The sequence below is a fragment of the Saccostrea cucullata genome, unplaced genomic scaffold (assembly GCF_032062105.1).
Source record: "Saccostrea cucullata isolate Sc308-1 unplaced genomic scaffold, CSIRO_AGI_Scuc_v1 ctg1079, whole genome shotgun sequence".
Lineage (NCBI taxonomy): Eukaryota > Metazoa > Mollusca > Bivalvia > Ostreida > Ostreidae > Saccostrea > Saccostrea cuccullata.
In genome coordinates, this window is record NW_026925541.1 from 118,387 (window position 1) to 139,825 (window position 21,439).

Consider the following 21,439-nt stretch of genomic DNA (forward strand, 5'->3'; position numbering starts at 1 on the left):
CAAGAACCACTGGGCCAATTTCAACCAAACTTGGCACAAAGTATCCTTGGGTGAAAATTCAAGTTTGTTCAAATGAAGGGCCGCACCCTTTTCCAAGGGGAGATAATCATGAATTTGTTAAAAATTAATGGCATTTTTAAAAAATCTTCTTCTCCAGAACCGCTGGGCCAGGAAAGATGAAACTCATGTGGAAGCATCCTCAGGTAGTGTAGATTCAAGTTTGTTCAAATCATGGGGGCAAGGGTGGGGCCAAAATGGCCGACCCAAGTTTTACATAGGAATATATAGGAAAAATCTTTAAAAATCTTCTTCTCCAGAACCACTGGCCAAAGAAAGATGAAACTCATGTGGAATCATCCTCAGATAGTGTAGATTCAAGTTTGTTCAAATCATGACCCCCGGGGCAAGGGTGGGGCCAAAATGGCCGACCCAAGTTTTACATAGGAATATATAGGAAAAATCTTTAAAAATCTTCTTCTCCAGAACCACTGGGCCAGGAAAGATGAAACTCATGTGGAATCATCCTCAGGTAGTGTAGATTCAAGTTTGTTCAAATCATGACCCCCGGGGCTAGGGTGGGGCCAAAATGGCCGACCCAAGTTTTACATAGGGATATATAGGGAAACCTTTTAAAATCTTCTTTTCAAGTACTTCAAAGCTATGATTAGTGATATTTATATGGAATCATCCTCAGGTAGTGTAGATTCTAGTTTGTTCAAATGATGAACGCCTGGAGGGGGGGGGTGGAGTAAATTCAAGCCTGATGTGCTCAGGTGAGCGCTGTGGCCCCTGGGCCTCTTGTTTCATAAAAGTCATGTACATTTTAATTTTGAAATAGTTTAGCACAAGCATTATTTTAATTGATGATTTTTTTTTTTATCTGGCACTCTGATTGGTTGTGATTCCATTCTTTTGAACAACATACAATATAAATGGACTCAGCGTACATTGTATATGAGGTATTACCATGCTGACATTATTGGGATGTACAGTGTAACTGTTCCATTTGTGACCGTCATCACTTGTGATTTATTTACTGAGAATTGTTCCTTATTGAGATTTACTTACCTGTCTTCAGAGAAGAATGTTGATAACATTTCCAACTTTAAAAAAATCTCAGGCAAATAACATTCTTCCCCTGGAAGCAGTTGTAAGGTTCACTTGGCCTTAGAAAAAAGTTAATTAAGGATCTTTTAATGTTTAAAATTTTTTTTTAGTTTCTTCTCCACTATATAATCAATTTTTTTGCTATTACCAGATATAAAAGAATGATATGTGACTAAAGGATTAATGAATATTAAAATTAATCTGATTCACTGTATTGATTCTCCAGAATGTCATTTTTTCTGTTTCAGGTATAATCTCATTTTTTAAACACAGTTTGTGACCTCAAATATTTTTAACGTGTTTTTTTAATTAAAATGAGTACATGAATGTGAATTTATAAGCTTATCTGAGCTTTACTGATATTACTCATTGTCTGGCGATAGACCATTCATTTGCAATTACTCCCAAGTACGATGTGTGGATTCAGAAATGTGTAATGGGTCATGATATTATGAAAAAGTAAAATTAATATGAAAACCTTTTTTTCATCTGTGCTAAAGTTTCTCAGACAAGCAATGCGGCCCATGGGCCTCTTGTCTTACTGAACATTTACTATAACCTTGAGAGATATGTTATTTTCAGTGTTCTTTGATGTTAAGAGATAGCAATACTCTGTGATACATGTATTATACTATGAACAAATGGAATATTCTGTGATAATCCCATAGGAATCGGTAGGCAAATTTTAGAGAGTTTTGTTTATTTTTGTGGCATTTTAACCATGGATTACTAATAATTAACATTTACCAGCTTCATTTATATCCATTGTTTGATAAATCTGCTGCTCCATGTATATTGATTTGGATATTGTAATACAAATATCGTTTGTTTGACTATTATGTCTCGTACATTTATTTACTTTGAGAAAGTAAAAATATGTTAAATGGGTCGAGAATTATGATATCCTATTTTATTTAAATAAATCTACAGAATATATTGTTTGTTTTTAAGAATTTTTTCCCCCTTATAGAATATTGTAAAAGGTACATTAGAACAAAAGGTTTTTCGCAGCAGGACATGTTTTGAGTTATTGTAAATGTATTACATTTGGCTGTGTATCCTTTGTGGTGGAAAGAAACTTCCAATAATTCAAGTACAATGCTAAATGTTTTGCAAATATATACACTTAAATAAGAAAATTAAGATATCCACTAAATCAAATCTATGCTAACTTGTTAAAAAATCAATTTCCGCCAAATATCGTACACGCTAAATATAATACATTTACAGTAACTTGTTTTCAGGATTTCCAAACAAAACTGTTTGCATTTGCCTCACAATCTCACAGTGGTATGTTACCCATATGTTAAGGTAGAAAATCAACATTCCAAGTTCAACCCTCTACCTTTCTGCCTTTAGCCCACAATTAATCCATATTCCATGTATTATCTCATACTTCATCAAAAGTAGTTAATTAATCTTGGGATCACCTACATCTTGAATACTATGGCTATTCACTTGTCAGCTGGGACTCCAAAGCATTTTCTTTATGTATTGTAACCTCAACATTTCTAATTATATGATGATATCTAAAACTTTTGGATACTGGGGGATCTCTGAAATTTTTCTTGGCCCCCTGTAGTTCAAAATTACAAGGTTTGACTATAGCTTGAAGCACAACCCCTTATACGTTCATAGTTCATAAGGTCTGCTGATTTTTGTCCCCCGTTTCTCAGAAACCTTTTACAACAGAAACAAACTAGAAGCAGTTACGTAATTTATTATCAATCAAAACAATAATAAACAGATTTTTCCAAAGCACATATTTGCAAATGGCTGGAGTCAAAAAAGTGAATAAATTAAAAATAAAATACATTAATAGTAGACTGACAATGTCAATAACTATACATTTGGTAGAAAAAAGTACCATCAGCAATAATTGTAATTTAAATCTGTAACAGTACAGAGTCCTCATAAATACACAGATCCTCCAAGAGAACTAAGTTTTCAACAGTATCATTTATCAATATCACAGCTTGGAATGTTTAGTTTACGAGTGCTGAGGGTCACGTCTCGGGGTCGGGCTTGGTTTCGCGCCTGGGGAATCACGTCTCGGGGAGTGGCTCATCCTCCTCCTTCAGGAGCCCGAGTTCGCGGAGGAAGGCGGCCTCCTCGTCCAGATAACTCTGGTACTCCTGCTTCAGTCGGTATTCTACTTCCTCATCAGTCAGCACCACGTTAGGGGCAATCTGGGAAGGGAAAGAACTCACAAGTTTTATAAAATTCTGATGATGACTCTTTTGACTACCATGCTAATTAAGACAGAGACCAATATTCAGAGTATACAGTCAAACCTGTTTTAAGAGGCCACTCGTGGGAGAATGACAAATTGGCCACATAAGACAGGTGGCCACTTATTCCAGGTTTCAATCCAATGAACAAACAATTGTGACCACAGTTGTGTATTTCTTTTCACACGTATCCAAATCCAATTTCAAAACATTTAAAAAGTTAATAAATTTTTAATCAAATGAGATCTCTTTTACATTTAATTTAACATGAATTTCTGAAAGAAATTTGTTATTGATTTTTTTGTGTGTGCGTTGGTAATTTAATTTTTACAGGAAATCATAAAATGTTCTAATAACTTAGCATTTCCCTGATACTGTGTAAAATTTTTTTTAGTTTTTCTAGATATATATTTATTTATTTAATATAAAAGATTAAAACATGACCGTTTGACTTGATAACCTCAGGCGAAATTGAATTGTAATTAATGTAGTCTATTGGGTTTATGTCATGAAAATATTCAACAACTTAATTTGTATAAAACATCAATAAAGATCTTTTAACAATAAATCATTTAATCATATTAATTAAATCCTGACAGAATTCAAATTACACCTGCAATTATTGGTCATTAACTCATTATTGCCTGACGTCACGGCGTCAGGCTGTATAAGGATTGATATTTCCAAGATCCGAAAGTGTGCGATCATATCTAAAGAGCTAGATTTTGTGCAAGCTGATTTGCATTGGAAATACCTGCATTTTAAAAGAAACAGTTTTCAGAAAACAGAATGATATTACTGATGCAAAATACTGCAGTCTTTACTTCCTTTACTCTTTTTGCATGGAACAGATTATTCCATGTGATTCGCCGTTTCAACATATCCGTGTATCCTGTTTTCTGCATTTCTATACTACTGGATCAGTCCATTTATATTCTACAAAAGGGGTGAATCGCTCTTTTCGCGCCAAATGTCACTAGTAAGCTATATCTTCGAATTCGAGCCTTTTTTTGAATTGTTCTATTGTATAAATGGGTGTGCTAACTTCAATGAAAACCTCATTCTAATGCCTCAGAAATTCTATCTACAAGTTTTATATCATTCTTTAAAACAACATGTCGTATACATCAGTATATGGACATGCAACACTAAAAAAAAAAAAAAAAAAGATTTTTCTAATTTGTTTCCCGATCCCGCGGTTGGTTTATTCCATAAATGGACTAGTCCGATAATAATAAACAACGCAGTTCAAGTCATATGTCTGTTCAGATACACACAGTAAATAAGAAAGCAGTGAAAAATCTTGGACTTTACTTTCCACAAAGGTCTAAGTATTGAATTTACTTATATCATTCTCATTATATGATAGTGTCAATAAGAAAAAATAATAATGAACACACATTACGACTGTTTACTTCAGAGGAGGAAATACACTCCAGCAAAATGTGTATTTAATTATGTCCATCTTTTAAAAATCTTTACAATGCATGATTTAATAACAGATTTTATAATGTACATGTATATGTAGGTGTTACAATAGAGATTGAAATTTAGATCCAAGGGCAGATCACTCCACTAGCAGACCCCCCCCCCCTCCGAATAAGAACTCTTTAGTATGCAGTGTAGAGATGATTCTTCAACAAGTTAAATAAAATCAAGATTTTGATTACACAAGGTTCTCAAATTAAATATAAAGTTAGGATATTTTTTTAAACCCACAAAGTATTGCTAGAAAGGTTTATCACTCTTCATGCAGATAAATTGGTTGATTTAGTCAGGCAAGCTTTTTAAGGGGAGTGGCCGCTGATTAAAGGTGGCCGTAACAGCAGGTGCGACTGTACTATTAAGTCTAGAAGTTTGTCCTATGATTTCTGTGTATTGAATGCTACAAACTTCACCTGTTCATTATTTCAGAAGAATTTGATGTTTAAAACATAGTGAAATATGCAATGAAATATCATATTTCATCTTAACTCGATTTACAAAGATTCACTTTGAGGAAGCATCATGCATGAGAAATAAGTAATTAATTAATCAATTAATCCAATCTGTTTGTTATTTTCCTCACCCCAGCTTTCCTTTTTTGTTCCTGCTCCAGTTCTCTTTTCTCGTTCTCTCTGAAGTCCCACCTCATCACAACAAAGGCACGCCTCTTCACCTCACGCTCAAAGTAGTTAGAGATTCCCGTCATCTGAAAAAATCATACAAGGTTAAGTCACAGCGCAATGCATGTTACAGAATAAGAATTTACTCATTGCACAGAATTCTGGGATTTACCTCATTAGGAGTGGGTTGTCGCAGACTCCAGGGGATTTCCAGGATGTGTAACGTCCCCGCATTGTCACCCACAGCCAGCAAATGCTGCTTCTCTGTAACATACACAGAGCTGTAGCTTTATACTGAACCAACAACTTACTATACGCAGGAAATCAGAAAAGTTTCAATGACAGAAAAAAAGTTACATGATACACTGTACATAAAATCAAGCTTATTTTCTAAAACAGAATATTAATTACCCGGCACTGCTATGGTATACTGTTAATGCTCCTAAGCGTCAGTTTTTATTTGGAGATGATAAATGCTTACGTGAGATTTGGAAGGGGAACAGCTGAGTAATCAGAGTCGGTGACACGCTTTGCGTCAGCGTTGGTTCGTGTGTTTTATCCAGGAGATCCCATACGTCCACACTTCCGTCGTGTTTAGCGATGTAGAACACCGAGGGTCTCGACGGAGACCAGTGACCTGCCATCATCTTGACGGGATTAGCATTAGACTGTAGGATGGGCCCAGTCTGAAAGGGAAAAAAAACAGAGGTATTGTTTTATCTCAATCAAGATTTCTTAAATTCTAAAACTTTTTTTTTCACATATTTTAAAATTTACATGATCACATGTAAATTATAACAGTTTTACTCATAATTCATTTTGATTCAAATTATAATTAAATTTCATTTTGCACACTTCAAAAAAATTACTTAGACATATTTTATCTTCACTATTGACTAAATTGTAAAATAATACAAAAGAGATAATTCCTTTCCATTTTAGTTTTAAGTAAGTATATTAATTGTTAAGTATACACTTAATTAATTTCTAATTCATCTGATCTATATTAATTCAACATATACGTTTTTATTAAGTCAACAATAACTACATTATCTTATTTGTTTCAAATTCTTAGCACTACATTTTTCACTGAAATAAAACCTAACAAGCACAAATTCATATTTGCCTCATTTCATCAAAAACTCTTCACCCAAATTAAATTATGATCATTCTTTTTACGGATACATGTACTCTTCACGTGTTTATCACACATAGGCCATCAGTGTAAGGGACACTTTAGCTCACCTGACAAAATGCTGGTCAAGAAAGGTAATGAAATATGAACTTAAATATAGATGATAGTCAAATTACTTAGATATGATGCTTTAAATTGATTTAAGATATATCTTTTTTAAGGCAAATTAATTCTGTAAATGTGTGGCTATAAAAACCAAGATTCCAAAAAAGGACAACAGACACTTTTTGATCAGAAGTTGTTTGTTTACACAATTTAAGACACTGAGCTGAAAACACACATCATTTCAGAACTTGTTCTACCACCAATCACTTACTTTCTTCTTATTCTCTGATGACTCGTCCTGTTAATATTATAGCTAAAAATAAATCTTACTACAGACAGACACACCAGCGGTATAGAATCTTTTTCTGGTACAAAAGTTGTAGAATCTGATAGAATTAACAAGATAGTATACACGGCAATAGAGGCAAACACATACATACACTTCATATTGATTATATCCATGTCAAATATTTTATAACATTTAGATGGATACAAGGGTATTTAATGCTGTTCAGCTTTTAATGTTAGAAATGTATTGCCCTGAATTTCTTTATCAATATATTTTAAAAGGCATGCATGCTCCCACCCCTCCCTCAGAAACTTTGTTTTGATAAAAACTCAAATTTTAAGGAATCTAATATAGGGGAGAAAACTGCATACAATTCCCTCCCCACCCCAGTATGTAAAGATTTTCCTTAATTTAGAACTGATCAGAATGATAAAGAGAGAGGTCAGATCTCATTACCGTTACGCCCTCCTTCCAGATTGTGAATGTCCATCCTCCTACACACAGAATGATGTCACTGAAAAATGGTGATCGCTGAACCGTGTTGACTGGGCCGTCATGGATCGCATGGTAGAAATCAGGCTTAGGTGCTTAAGGAAAAAAATCAAAATTTTAATTAGTTGGCAAACTTATACCGGGTAAAAAGCATATTTAATCTTTCACAATGATTCCTAACATTCAGTAATGCTAAAGAAATCTTTTCTTAAACAGTATTTTTTGACAATTTTCCCCCTCCCAGGCTTTCACTTACTGACAATTTCTCCCTTTCACTTACTGACAATTTTCCCTGTATCCTGGTCTTTCACTGGCATCCAGTCCACATACACAACTTCTCCATCCTGACAACAAGGAAGTCATTTACACAAATCTTATTTAGCAAAATGGAGTGTCTTAAATATTATTTGTCAAGCAAAACATGTGTGTGCAAAAATAAAGGAGAAAGGATAAAAGTAAGGTATCTGTGCAAGAATACAATATGTATGCAAATACAACTTTGACCTTCAAAAAATAAAGCAAACCTTTTCAAAGAAAAAAAGCAAACAAGCCCATCAGAATTTCACATTAACACAATCAATTAATGCCTCTTACTTGATATCATTTATTAAAAAAGTCAAATAAAATAACCAAAACCTGAGAGTGTGCTACAGCTATAGCTTACAACCTTCAGTCTGTCTGTAAACCACAGTTATATGTGGGGAGACCTCAGATGAACTCACAGCTTATGTGTGGGTAGACCTCAAATAAGCTCATAGCTTACATGTTGGGAGACCTCAGATGAGCTCATAACTTATGTGTTGGGAGACCTCAGATGAGCTCATAAGTTATGTGTTGGGAGATCTAAGATGAGCTCACACCTTATGTGTGGGGAGACCTAAGATGAGCTCATGGCTTATGTGTGGGGAGACCTCAGATAAGCTCACAGCTTATGTGTGGGTAGACCAGCTCTTAGCTTATGTGTGGGGAGAACTAAACTCACAGCTTATGTGTGTGGAGAACTAAACTCACAGCTTATGTGTGGGAAGACCTAAGATGAGCTCACAGCTTATGTGTGTGGAGAACTAAGCTCACAGCTTATGTGTGGGGAGACCTCAGATAAGCTCACAGCTTATGCATGACAAGACCTGACAAGCTAACAGCTTATGTGCGTGGAGACATCAGATGTGCTCACAGCTTATGTGCAGGGAGACCTAAGATGAGCTCACAGCTTATGTGTGAGGAGACCTCAAATGAGCTCACAGCTTATGTGTGGGGAGACAAGCTCAGATGAGCTCATAGCTTATGTGTGAGGAAACCACCTCAGATAATCTCACAGCTTATTTTTCACAGCTTGTGTGTGGGGAGTGTGCTCACCAGGTACTAAAGACTTGTCTTAACTATATTATAACTGGGTACAGATTGTATTTTGTGCATTGTGTACTTAAAATATTTTCTGCAGAAATATTTCATTGAAGAACAATCATTATTTTTTTCATGTAGAGTGTTATCCGTATATTATATACAGATGCAGTTGTTATCAAGGCAGGGGTTAAAGAAATACCTAGAGTTCAATTTTACAATTTAGATGGGCTTTTCTTTTTTGCTGTTCATAATTATGTATAACGTGAATTTTCTGAGACTTCTTGAATCCTTCTAGGTCAAATTTTAAATTTGGCATCTTCCAATTTTTCATTTCATCATAAGTGGTATTTGTGGTAAAAAAGAAATGCTTTGGAATTTTGTTCATTTCCCCAATATATATACAGGTATACACTTTTAAATTTACACTGTAACATTTACACAAGAGGCCACTGGGCAACAATGCCCACATAAGTTGTGTTAATTCCCTATTTTTTTCATTAAGAATTTTGACCCAAAGTGTGGACCAGCATAGGCTGTAGGGATTATGATTTAATGATACGGGTATATGATTCCACTGAACATTAGGATGCTTCAATATCAATATGACTAACCGGGCCAAGATGTTCTTGAAAAAAAAAATAATAAAGATATATTGCATCCAATTTAGCCCAACTCTTACCCATACCCTTTTATTTGAAAACATGAAACTGAATTCCCACAGTTTAAAATTTTTTAAAGAAGGCCCTGTAACTCTTTATAAGATTTGAACGACTCTCAATCAGAACTATCTGAGTCCACTTGCACATTTACATAACTTCTTGTTCTTGAGAAGATTCCTTCTATATTTTCCCTTGTGATACAGTTAACCCCTATTACAGTCCCACCCTACCCCTGGGGTCAATGATTTGAACAGAATTTAAAATACACTGTCTACCAAAAGATGCTTGTATATTTAATTGGACTTATCATGACCTTTGTTTCTAAAGAAGATTTTTATATATATTTCTATATACTCCCATAAAATACTCCCATTGTCCCGAACCTAATCCCTAGGGAAGGGGGATGATTTCAACACTAAATCTATACTTCATGTAAATCAATTAGATTTCATGTAAATTTCATTGTCTCAGGCCTGGTAAATTTTCAAAAGATCCCATCAAATTTTCACCAGTTCCATAACATCTCCTATTAAAAGAAGACTTGGCTTTTCACAAAAATTGATTCATCTTTATCCAAAATGCTTTGAGGAAAGTTAAGTTGAAATTGACAAAGACTGCAGTTTATACACAATTAGATATACATAATTAATAATCAATGTTAAATCAAGTTCTCTGTAAAGTAATAATTGGAGAATTCATTAATACATTAATTATCAAATAAAAACACAATTAAAGCAATGAACTTGTGATTACATTTCATTATAATAAATAGCTTGTGCAATGATATATACACAGTTGTGTGTGAAGAGAGCAAAGTTTGATATACATGGATTATTGGAGAAGACAATGTCAGATCTAATGTTAGCAATGTGACATTCGATAAGAGCCAGGAGAAGATGTGTGTTATTATAAAGAGAGTGTAAGATTGGGATACAGAGGCAAGCTACATGCCACAAAACTGAGTATGGATAGATCACATGCTGACCAAGAATGTAAGTAGGTATTTGGTTAGAAGTTATGCTGTTCACATATTACATAGAGTTTTGAATGTTGTAAAGAATTGGAGAAATCATGCATATGGTATTAATAGATCAGAGGGTGTGGACATATGGTATAAATAGAACAGATATTGTGTACAGAGGGTGCATGCTGTGTGGGGTGTAGGGGAGGACTGTGACCTGATCTGAGGACACATTTACATGCAGGAGAGTTGTATCTACAGCTGTAACGTGCAGTGCTGGTGACAGAGAGACTGTGCAAGACTAAGAAAGCAGGACTGTACAGGGGGTCAAGCTCATTCCCCCGCCCCCAGGACGAGACTACCTCTGTCCCCACGTAGAAATGAGTCTTGACGCTCTGCAGAGTCCTCTTGTCTTTGCCAGACCCGGGCTTCGTGTAATAACCACCGCCCATAGCGTTCTCACGACTCATGTCGGTGGCATCTGTGGCCTTGGACACTACAAAGTAACACATGTATCATCAGTTTAAAAGATTTTTGAAATAAATCCAACAATTCTAATTCTGGTTCTTATCTATATATAAGAAATAGGTGTGTCAATAATGGTTTATAAAATCGTAACTGTTGTTAATTTTCATGAACAAATGACGTTTTTGGATACATTAGTTGCAGCAAATGTTCTTTTTGGTCTAACAGCTAATTCATAAGAAGCAAATTAAACAATACATAAAGCACTATCAACAGTGGGATGTAACTTGTAACACAGACAATAATGGTTTATCCACACAATCATAAACAGTTATTTAAAATTTTCGATGACAAAATGACATTAACGATGACTACACTATGATGTTTTTATCTCTTACCATCTCGCCTTTCTGTAAAAGTGAGTTTCATTAGAACAACATCCCTACATCAGCATAAAACATAGCTAGCCTTATCATTCAGTGAAAATCTCAATGTCCAGTTGTGCTGGATTTATTAAGAAGCAAATTAAATAATACATAAAGCACTATCTTTAAAGAAATAATATCAATGGGATGTCATTCCCCTTGTAGTCTTTTACACTGATTTGATTAAACTGTTTAACACAAACAAGGAGCTATGCATTTCACACGTGCTCATAAAAGTTATTACCGGGGACACATCCTTGCACTTTACACATAATCCACACAATGAAAATTCAGAGTAGAAGTCCGAAAGCAAAACAAACACACAATATATTGTCAGTATGGCGGTTGTGGTGAGCAGATTGATTTAAAATTGTTAACGAGCTCGTGCCCTGACAAAATGACAGTGTGAACGATGCTAAACTTTGTACACAACACTATGAGTTTTTTTTTCAGGCCTTTTTTCAAGAAATATGATGAGGGAGGGAGGCCATCAAAACGCCTTTCTGTCAAAAAAAAAGTGATGTTTATATTTTATTGATTTAGCAATAAAAACATGAGGCACCCTTGGAAGAGATCAGCAAGAAATAATACATAGCTAGCCTTATCATTCAGTGATTAAAGTTTTAATATCTCATTAATGATTCCTATTTTTCCTAAGGATTTAATAAATATGGCACATCAAATTTAATTCATTATCGATAAATAGGTTTATATTTGTACAAACCGTAAACTATGTACAAGTTAATCTATATTTCACATAAACCATAGTTAATGCGATCTATGTTTACATATCAATCTGCTTAAAATAAATAATATCACGATTTGCAAACTACAGTTTACAAACCGTTAACTATAGTTAACCCTTAAATATAGTTTCACAATTTGTGAAACTATGATTAACAACTCTTAACTAGATTTTGAAACTGTTTATAAGCAAAATCTATTGTTAACGCTTTATTAGATATTTAACATTCGTAAATTAGTTAACAACAATACTATAAACTCTTGTATTATGCTAGTTTATAAAACTATGATTATCTCATTTTTGTGAACTTGGTGTGCCATAAATAAAGTTAAAATATGTGAAAGTGCAAGGATGTGTCAATCAAACCTGCCAAAAAATTTGAAGTTTTATTAACTTTTAAATGAAATAAGATTTTTAATTAATTTTTGTGTAAAATGCTATTAAAATATATAAGTCGTAATATTATACAGAAAATATTAACTTCAAATCTGTGTCCAAGTACCTTTAATTAAAGTCCTATGAATAGATATTTCACCCATGCAGTAACAGTACTATAACTCTTGTATTATTATGCTTAAACTTAACTACAAATTTTAAAAACTAAATGACTTGGGTGCTCATAGACTGGAATTTACTTCAGATAATAAACCGGTACAACCACTAACTTAGGAACTCTTACACAGGTTGTAGGACTAACTTACGAGCTTTCCTGTCCCCCTGCTTCTCCTGTATAGAGAACTTCATGGGGGCGTGGTCACCCCCTGGTTCTGATTTGTGAAGATGGACCTAAAAATAGCCAGAGAACAACTGTTAACACCTGACATACCAGTACATATACTGAAGGCTGACTCTTGTAATGCTAACATGCAAGAAAAATAAACTAGACACATTGAACTCCTTGATAAGTTTACCTTCAGCATTGGCTTCCAGGAGAGATCTAGGTGTTTGAAAGTTGTAGGAACCCCCATTTGAGATTTGTCCGTTTTGTCTGATTTGGTGGCGATGTTGAGCTGTCCTGGTCCTTTAGGGGGCCTCGTATCCCAGAACAGGATGCTGTAATCCGCGGCACACGTCATGATCTGACAGGACTGCATGGATTTATTCTCCTGGGGAACTCCCATTCTGTTCACCTACAGAATTCATCACAGTCACATCAAAAACACAGGTAGAGTTCTTGTATTTTGATGATAAACATACAATGAAAATCATAACACAGACTTTTTGACATCAGAAACCAAGAGAATCTGGCTTGCAAAAAATGTCATACATTTTGTTTCTGTTTTGTAATTGCAACCATGGATTTTATGTAATCGATACCCTGTGACTGTTCTTTATACAGTTGGACCTGATCAGGGATATCTGTGATGGCTGCCAGATATCTGGACATTGGTCATTATATCTTACCTTCATGTGATCAGGGACCCACTGTATGTCTGTGATGGCTGCCCTGTGACTCTATACTGGACATTGGTCATTATATCTTACCTCCATGTGATCAGGGACCCACTGTATGTCTGTGATGGCACATATCCGGACACAAATTGACTGGAAACCACTGTATGTCTGTGATGGCTGCTGTGACTCTATCCGGATAAATGTGATCAGGGTGTACTGTATATGTTTACTGGACACAGGTCATTATATCTTACCTCCATGTGATCAGGAACCCACTGTATGTCTGTGATGGCTGCCCTGTGACTGTTCTCTATACTAGACACAGCACAGTATCTCACTATTGGAGTTTTCAGGGCATTTGGGTCCTCAAATCCAGGCTACAAATAATTATACACTGTTTATACAAAAATTTGTCACTGAAAATATATTTTTTTTTAATTTATGTTTCCATTTTATTCTTTTTTAAAACTGTATTCCAATAGTGATAAATAAAGCATGATCATTCCAAAAACTCACCAGAACATTAGATTTTTTGTTCCTGTTCCCACCTCGAGGCTGTTTAAGGCGGTCCGCGTGGGCAGAGATGTCCCACAGAACCACCTGACCATTGTAACATCCACCACAGATAATGTTAGGATCCGACGGACTGAACTGAAAACTGTAGATATCATCTGGGGCCTCAAGCAGCAACTAAATAATCCAATGAACATTCATCAAACCAATCCTCAATTATTTAATCAATATCTGCTGAACAAGAGCTCAAACACACTCCACAATAGTTTACCTGAGGATGTATGGGGTCTGTAACCTATTACCTGAGGATGTATGGGGTCTGTAAAACTCCAGATAAGAATCAGGGACGGTGTCATAATGACTTTGGCTGCCGAGTCAATTCTCTCGTCAAAGGTCATCTTCTCTGCCACTGAGACTGCCACAACTCCTACAGAAAAAATGGTACATGTTTTAGTCATCAGGATGCTGTCTGTTTTACATATTCAATGTAGATTCTGCTGACTTAAAAAAATTGTGAATCCCCCCTGCTCACCTTTAATGGTGGGGTGCCACTGTATACAAGTAATACTCTTCTCTTTACTAAACTGTAGATCTGTAAATGACTGGTACTCCTGTAGTAATATACACCAATAATTAACAACATAAATTCAGGCTTACAACCAAGTTAAGCTACCTGATTCAGAATCACAAGTTATTTCCCTTTGATGGTTTGATACACTACCTTAAGGTGGTTGTCTGACTTGTTACCAAAGTTCCCCTCAGCATCACCAAGATGGAGCCAGTCAATGTAGAACACGTCCATAATCTCATTCTGTTGCAGGGCCAGCTTAAATCTGTCCAAAAATATTTAAAGTTGTTAAAAGCAAAAATAAAAGAAGCTTTTTTATATTACTTTGAATAATAATATTGTTAGTGACTTGTGTGTTGTTACCTTTGTGTGACGGACTCTACAGAGGTCTGAAGGTTTTTGGAATTTTCTAACTGCTCCTTCTCCTTCTGTGAGAATTCCCGGGGTTGGTACTGGGTACAGTTATTACGGGGGTACTTCCAGTCTGTCTGGGTCCCCTGGTCCACACACTCAGGGATAGACTGAAAAACAAACGTAGCTCACATAGAGTCAGGGAAAGTACTTCTGATATTGATCAAAACTTTATAATCTTTCAAAGGTCAATATACCGATATGTATTTTGCAATGAAGTAACTATTAATTTAGATTACCTGAATACTTTTTTCCAATTCCATTTTCTTAAGGTCAAATGTTCGGTCGTCAAATGAAGCACAATCAATACAGCCGTCCTTGGCGTCTGCCACATTGCGATCTTTGAATTTGTAAGGTGCTCCAAACTCCTTACGAACCCTCTTAACTGATACCTTAATCTGTCAGAATACACAAAGTTTACAGCTCAGTAAATCAAACAAACTTGAAATTTTTTTTAAAAATTAGGGAATCAACACCTTCATTGAAACAGTTAATCTATCATTTATACACAGTTAAACCACATTTTACATTTAATTGAAAGAAACTGCACATTTAACAGAGGGCATGCATGACTGTGAGTGTAGATTCTTGTCTATCAGACTAATACCTGTTGCCTACTTTACATGTACATAAACTTGCATATTCAAAATTTTACAAAATCACTGCATGCGCAGATCTAGATGGGGAGGGGGTCTTTTATCTATGGCACTTTTAACCAGACTTACCCTTCGTCTATTTTCTATGACACTCTCTTCCTTGCTGCCCAGTGACACCCAGTTTTTGTCCCCCGCTTGAAAAGTGGGGGATATAATTTGGATTTTGTCCGTCTCCGTTAGACTGTCTGTCTGTAACGCTTTTGTTTCCACACGATTTCTATGACAGTCTCTTTGAGCTTTTGCAATGAAATTTAGCATAGCAACTCCCTATGGACTAAAGAAGACCCTCTCTTTAGGTCAAAAGGTCAAAGGTCAATATAAATAAGCATTTTTGTTCTAGTTAAACTTACGTTTCCATCTGTATTTCTAGAACCATTTGAGCTATCCAATGAAATTTTACATAACAACTCCCTGTGCCCAGTGACACCCTATTGATTTTGAGGTCAAAAGGGATATGTGTGTAAATTTTTTCTAGTTGTGTGTAACACCATTTCGGCGATATTTGAAGAACTCTTTGAGCTTATGCAATGTAATTTTATACCAAAACTGCCCAGTGACGTCTCTCAGCCCCTCTCAAAGTGCCCCGCCCCGTTTGTTTTATTAGTATTTATAGTATTACATGTCGCTATTTTTCCCTGGGGCATGAGAGTTATGCGTATAAAACAGGCCTCCTGTCATACACACTTAGTATTACTCTATTAGAACTGTTTAATAAAGGCTAAATACATCAAACACCATGGATTGTGTAAAATTTTAAGCTTTTTACATGAAATCATGAATATATAATATTGTGACTTAGTTCTGCATATATTCTTTTATATTCAAAGATGCTCAGTGGTTATGCTCGCTTTGATGTGAGAGGAACATAGAACAAACAAATCCTTACATTTTTTTTTTTCTCTTTTTTTTACTCGGTGATGGCACATGTGAAATGAAAAATTTATGAGGTTAGTAAAATCATCATACAGTGTGATAAATATTCATATAAAAAAATCTTCTATAAAAAAAAGAAAAAGCAAAAATGTTTTATATTCATAAAAATAATTGTATTTTATCTCACTAGTATACATGTATACTTTAAAAAATTTGAAAGGCCTCAAATGAGCATGATGAGTAATTAAAGATATTTTTAGCTTTATGAGGATATACTTAATTTATTATTCTAGTTAGCCATTTTAGACTGCATCCTCCAACTATTTTAATAAAATTCTCTTCCTTGATTTCAACCTCTGGGCTCAACGTGACACCCAGTCTTTAGGTTTGTGGGGTATATACGTGTAGATGTTTGTCTATTTAGCTAGTTAGACTTACCCTTCGTCTGTTTTCTATGACACTCTCCTCCTTGATTTCTTTCTCGCTGCCCAGTGACACCCAATCTTTCGGTTCGGGGGGTATGTATGTGTAGATTACCTCCTCTTCCTGGGCCCCTCCCTCCCCACCGTCCGGTCCCTGGGGCTGAAATCATAAAATCAGGCCTCTTGTCAAACACATTCAGTATCTCTTTGGTCAGCTCCACTCAACAATTGCCTCCCAAATACACAATTTATATTTCATTTGTAAAATTTTTAATAATCTTTTATCAATATTTTGAGTTATTACTATTTACTTTTTTTATATTCAAAGATACTAAAACATTACATAAGCAAGTTTGAAGGTGATAGGACATACCGTATTTGGGGGAATACAATACGCACTTTTTTCCTAAAATAAATTTCTGTGAGAAAGGGATGCGTATCCTCTCTCATCACAATGGGATTTTGAAAGTTTTTCTTCTCTGAAACACGGCTATCAACGTACATACCGTAGTAAAAGAGACATATACAACTTCTTTTGTTTACTGTCATTTTTAAACTTCAGAAAGTTATTGTTGGAAGGTATGCTTGTTAAAAATAACACTTTCATAATATTTTGGTACTAAAATGACATGAAAAAGCAAGTTAAAATAATAATTGTTTCATGTTTATCGATCGTGTAGGCCGCCATTACCGATGCTATTTTAAGACATTAACACATTCCTTTGTCACGTGCTTCCGTAATCATAGTACATATGTTTCTGCCTGACAAAGTAATAAGTCATTTTTTAATGAAATACAATAAAATAAAATTTTTATTTTAGTTTTTAAATAACTCAGCGAAAATTCACTGCAACACAAACACCCTTTATACGTCCCAATGAAAGAAAGCCAATGTCTTGACACACGTGCGCTGGTCACTTGATAATTACCTCTCAACACCCGTTACACCCCTACGGGCAATTAATTGTCTACCGACTCCAAAGCATTTATGTTTCTACAGTTATAGCGATGATTATTTTCACTGTCCTTAATTGCTTTGGTTATTTTCTTTGTTAAAAAGCGGGGGTCGGTTTGTAACCTTTCGTATGTGTGAGCGTGTGTTCATTACGACACATTAAACAATTAAACACTTGTTAAATGTAATTTTACCTTATCTTATACTTATCGAACCCTTGTTTAAATAAATGAGATTTAACAGATTAAATATGAAGTAAGCTAAAACTTAAGTGTTATCATTTATGCTTTATGAAAATAAAATATCCGGGACGATTCACAAAAGAAAAAAGTCTACTTAATTTTTAAAATACTTTGATGTTTCAATTTCTTTTTTCAGCATGATTACCTCGAACCAAAATTAAATATGACAACTGTTTAAACTTGCAACAATATCTCATGCTTTGTTGATATAAAATTATTTCACCAAAGAATTATATGGCCACATATTATTTCAAAATCACCGTATGCTTAAAAAATAAATTCTGTTAACACCTTTACGCAACATTATCTTGTGCTTTGTTGAAATCAATAAATAAATAAATAATTTTCTCCAGATTGCCGCGATATGGAAATTGCAGATTAAGAAAAAAATATAAATGTATTTGAAAAAAAAATGTGTGTTCTGTAATTTTTTGACACTTAATCTTCGCGCCGATTTTCATTACAAACTACCGCGATTTTCAAAGTTCAGAACATCATTTGGTAAAATTTTCTGATGCTTATAATACATGTATTTATTGAAGTTCCAGACACAAAATTTGCACAAGATACATCAATGCGTATTATACTCGGCCAAATACGGTAGAACAAACAAATCCTACATTAAGTATTTTCTCCTTGGCTTCCTCAGTGATGGCACAGTAGAAATTCTGTCCGAACTTGAAGTCAAAGTCATACACCACCAAAATCTCATCTGTAGGGTAATCCTGTCAATAAAAAAATAAAAATCAAAAACGTAATTAAGAAAACAAGAGACAACTAAGGTCTAAAAATAATTATACACAGGATCTCACAGGAAATCCATGGTTAAAAATATGAAAGGCATTAAATAAGTAATAAAAGATATTTTTCTGCTCTATTTTCAATACTTAATTTATTATTCTTTTTTTATGAAATATGTTATCAGTGAATAAATGATCAAATACTGTATGTGTACATAATTTGGCTTATTTAAAATTTAGAGTAATCACTGGGTATGGAGTTGTTGGCGTAATCATAAATTAACGCTACACATGTCCGTTCATTGTATTGTATATGTAAATAATTTCTTAGTGGTATTCATAATTTAGTGCATAGTTGTTTTCACCCAAGCCCCTAAAATATGAAGCCCGCTTTTTTTAAGTACACATACAGTACCAATAATAAAATACTTGAGTGGAACTATAACTTTAACTGAACAGAGAATTTACAAATTATTGTGAAGACATTATTCCTACTAGTAGACTAAAGTACCGGTAGATTCTCTCACTTACAATAATTTCCTGTTTGATGGGGTGGAAGTCACAGACGGCAGCCCTGTTACGCATGTCGTCCAGAATTTCCTGCTTGGTGATAATTTTGATCGGATTTTCTTCCGTGACATCTTGGTCAGCCCGGCAGTGGAAAATCTCCTGAGTCTTAGAGGAGAGAAAGAGAGCCACAACTCCCTCGGGAAGACCTGTAACAGTGATCAACATTCTAACTATATAACTTTATATTCCTAAAAATGTCAACCATAAACATATTCAATATCATAACATATTTTCTGTTAGGCAATGTAGTACTTTTTGCTTCCTTATTCTCTTTCTTATCAACTATCCTATATTCTTAGCATCTACAACAAACATTAACCAAGCTTCCTCTCTCTTCAAGAACTCAATCAAATCTCAATCACTCCATTCTATAATACAACAAAGGAAATCAGCAGTTACCTTCTTCTCCCTCCTCCTCGGTAGCTTCTTCTGTCTTCTTCTCCTCAGCTTGTTTTGGCTTCACATTCCCTGAAAAAATCCATTACAGATACATAATTGTTTCAGTTCTATTGATCTGTACACATATTAAATAATTAACTAGTTATAATTGATTTTATGTTTGTTTTCAACAAAAAAAGAAGTCCAACCTTTAGAAGGTGTGGCTCTTCCCTTCTCTGTTTTACCACCTTTGGGACTTTTCTGACCACTGGATACCCTTTTCCCACTTCCAGGTTTACCCGATTTGGGCGTTTTCTTCCCAGTAGTATCCTAGAAGATGTTAGAGATAAGAAATTATTTTCCCAATTTTAGTCTAACCAGAGACATAAATGACAGAGATTCGCAACTCCGCCATTAGCATGTTTCTTTACCGAAATATGCGACAGTCCTGGTACTTAATTTCCTAAGAATAACTCTTCTTATGTCTTGTATTTCATGGGAAAGTAAAATTAATATTAATCATACAATATTTGGGTGTCCGATTTGTAAAGTTTTAATGATCTTTAAAAGCAAATTAGGCAAATAAAAGAGGTTAATGATCGACAGTCGGCAAAATCGCGGAAACATGGCCGACCAAGGGTCACCTAGCTGTTGTAATTTCAGATTTCTCCTTTGTTATTGCGCATTACATAAACAAACTTACGAAAAAAGAATATCGTGAATAATTAATAATAAAAATTTTAAAAAGATACTATGTAATCCCTGATAATTTTAAAGTTTTCTGCAATTTAAGTTGCACAAGATTTCACGAGATTTGAAAAATTAAACGATTAAGGGAACGAGCGATCATGCGAGACTTTGAACAGTTGCGAATCTGTTATTTATGTCTCTGGTCTAACCAACAGAATCTACCAACAATTTACATTTCCTTTTATGCTTGTTCTTCAATTATCATAAGGCTACCTGATCTTTTTCATTTTGTTCTGCTGACTTTTTCTCCTTTTCTGATGTATCGTCCATCACTTATGATAGAAAACAAATCAAAATAAATAAGTAAATGGGTAATGAGATATCGTAACATCCATAATTCGTATGATTCATGATATGTAACAAGAGGAATGACAAAAGTAATAAGTTAAAGAGAAAATCAAATTGGTGTATCGTATGGTTCCTGATATGTAACAGAGGAAATTCGAAATAAGATTGTATCATAAAAAAGGTTGTTGCAAACTTATAACATTTAATCTCTTAAATGTATCTCTCTGTACTTATTATTATACAGATGCAAGACTATATGCACTATCCATATTTATTAGAAAGGCTATAAACCGAATATGACTAAATGTTCGATACAATATAGACAAAAGACACCGATTTATTTTTATCTCTGCCTAAACTAAATAGCATTCTACTTTGTTTCTTTATGTTGTTTTCTTACCTGTGTTTTAAATGTATTTATTGAAGAAGAACCTAATTTACACAAGATCAAGCAAGTGCTCAGTTTAGTTTATGCGAGACGCCATATTTGAAAATCCCCGTATCAAGCTTCTTTCTGTTGCTCTTGGCAACGGTAGAAAATGACGTAGAGACACTGGCCAATAAAAAAACCCACACCGGTGAAAAAGTTTGATAACTCCAGTGCTGATCATATTT

General features: G+C 34.6%; 1 protein-coding gene across 1 annotated transcript; it reads right to left on the minus strand.

Moving 5' to 3' along the window:
* Nucleotides 1-2,810: 2,810 nt before the first annotated feature.
* LOC134269166 (dynein axonemal intermediate chain 3-like) lies at nt 2,811-21,369 on the minus strand. Its single transcript, XM_062751389.1, has 23 exons — nt 21,225-21,369; nt 20,750-20,808; nt 19,996-20,116; nt 19,808-19,876; nt 19,370-19,554; nt 18,719-18,823; nt 16,918-17,061; nt 15,190-15,348; nt 14,903-15,060; nt 14,693-14,804; nt 14,504-14,582; nt 14,274-14,398; nt 13,975-14,148; nt 13,713-13,835; nt 12,975-13,193; nt 12,765-12,849; nt 10,791-10,924; nt 7,745-7,808; nt 7,429-7,559; nt 5,925-6,129; nt 5,616-5,707; nt 5,407-5,529; nt 2,811-3,296 (listed from the first exon to the last, which is right to left on the minus strand). Exons 2-23 carry the CDS (start codon nt 20,804-20,806, stop codon nt 3,153-3,155), a joined length of 2,808 nt encoding a protein of 935 aa, XP_062607373.1. The 5' UTR covers nt 20,807-20,808; nt 21,225-21,369; the 3' UTR covers nt 2,811-3,152.
* Between the last annotated feature and the right edge of the window lie 70 nt (nt 21,370-21,439).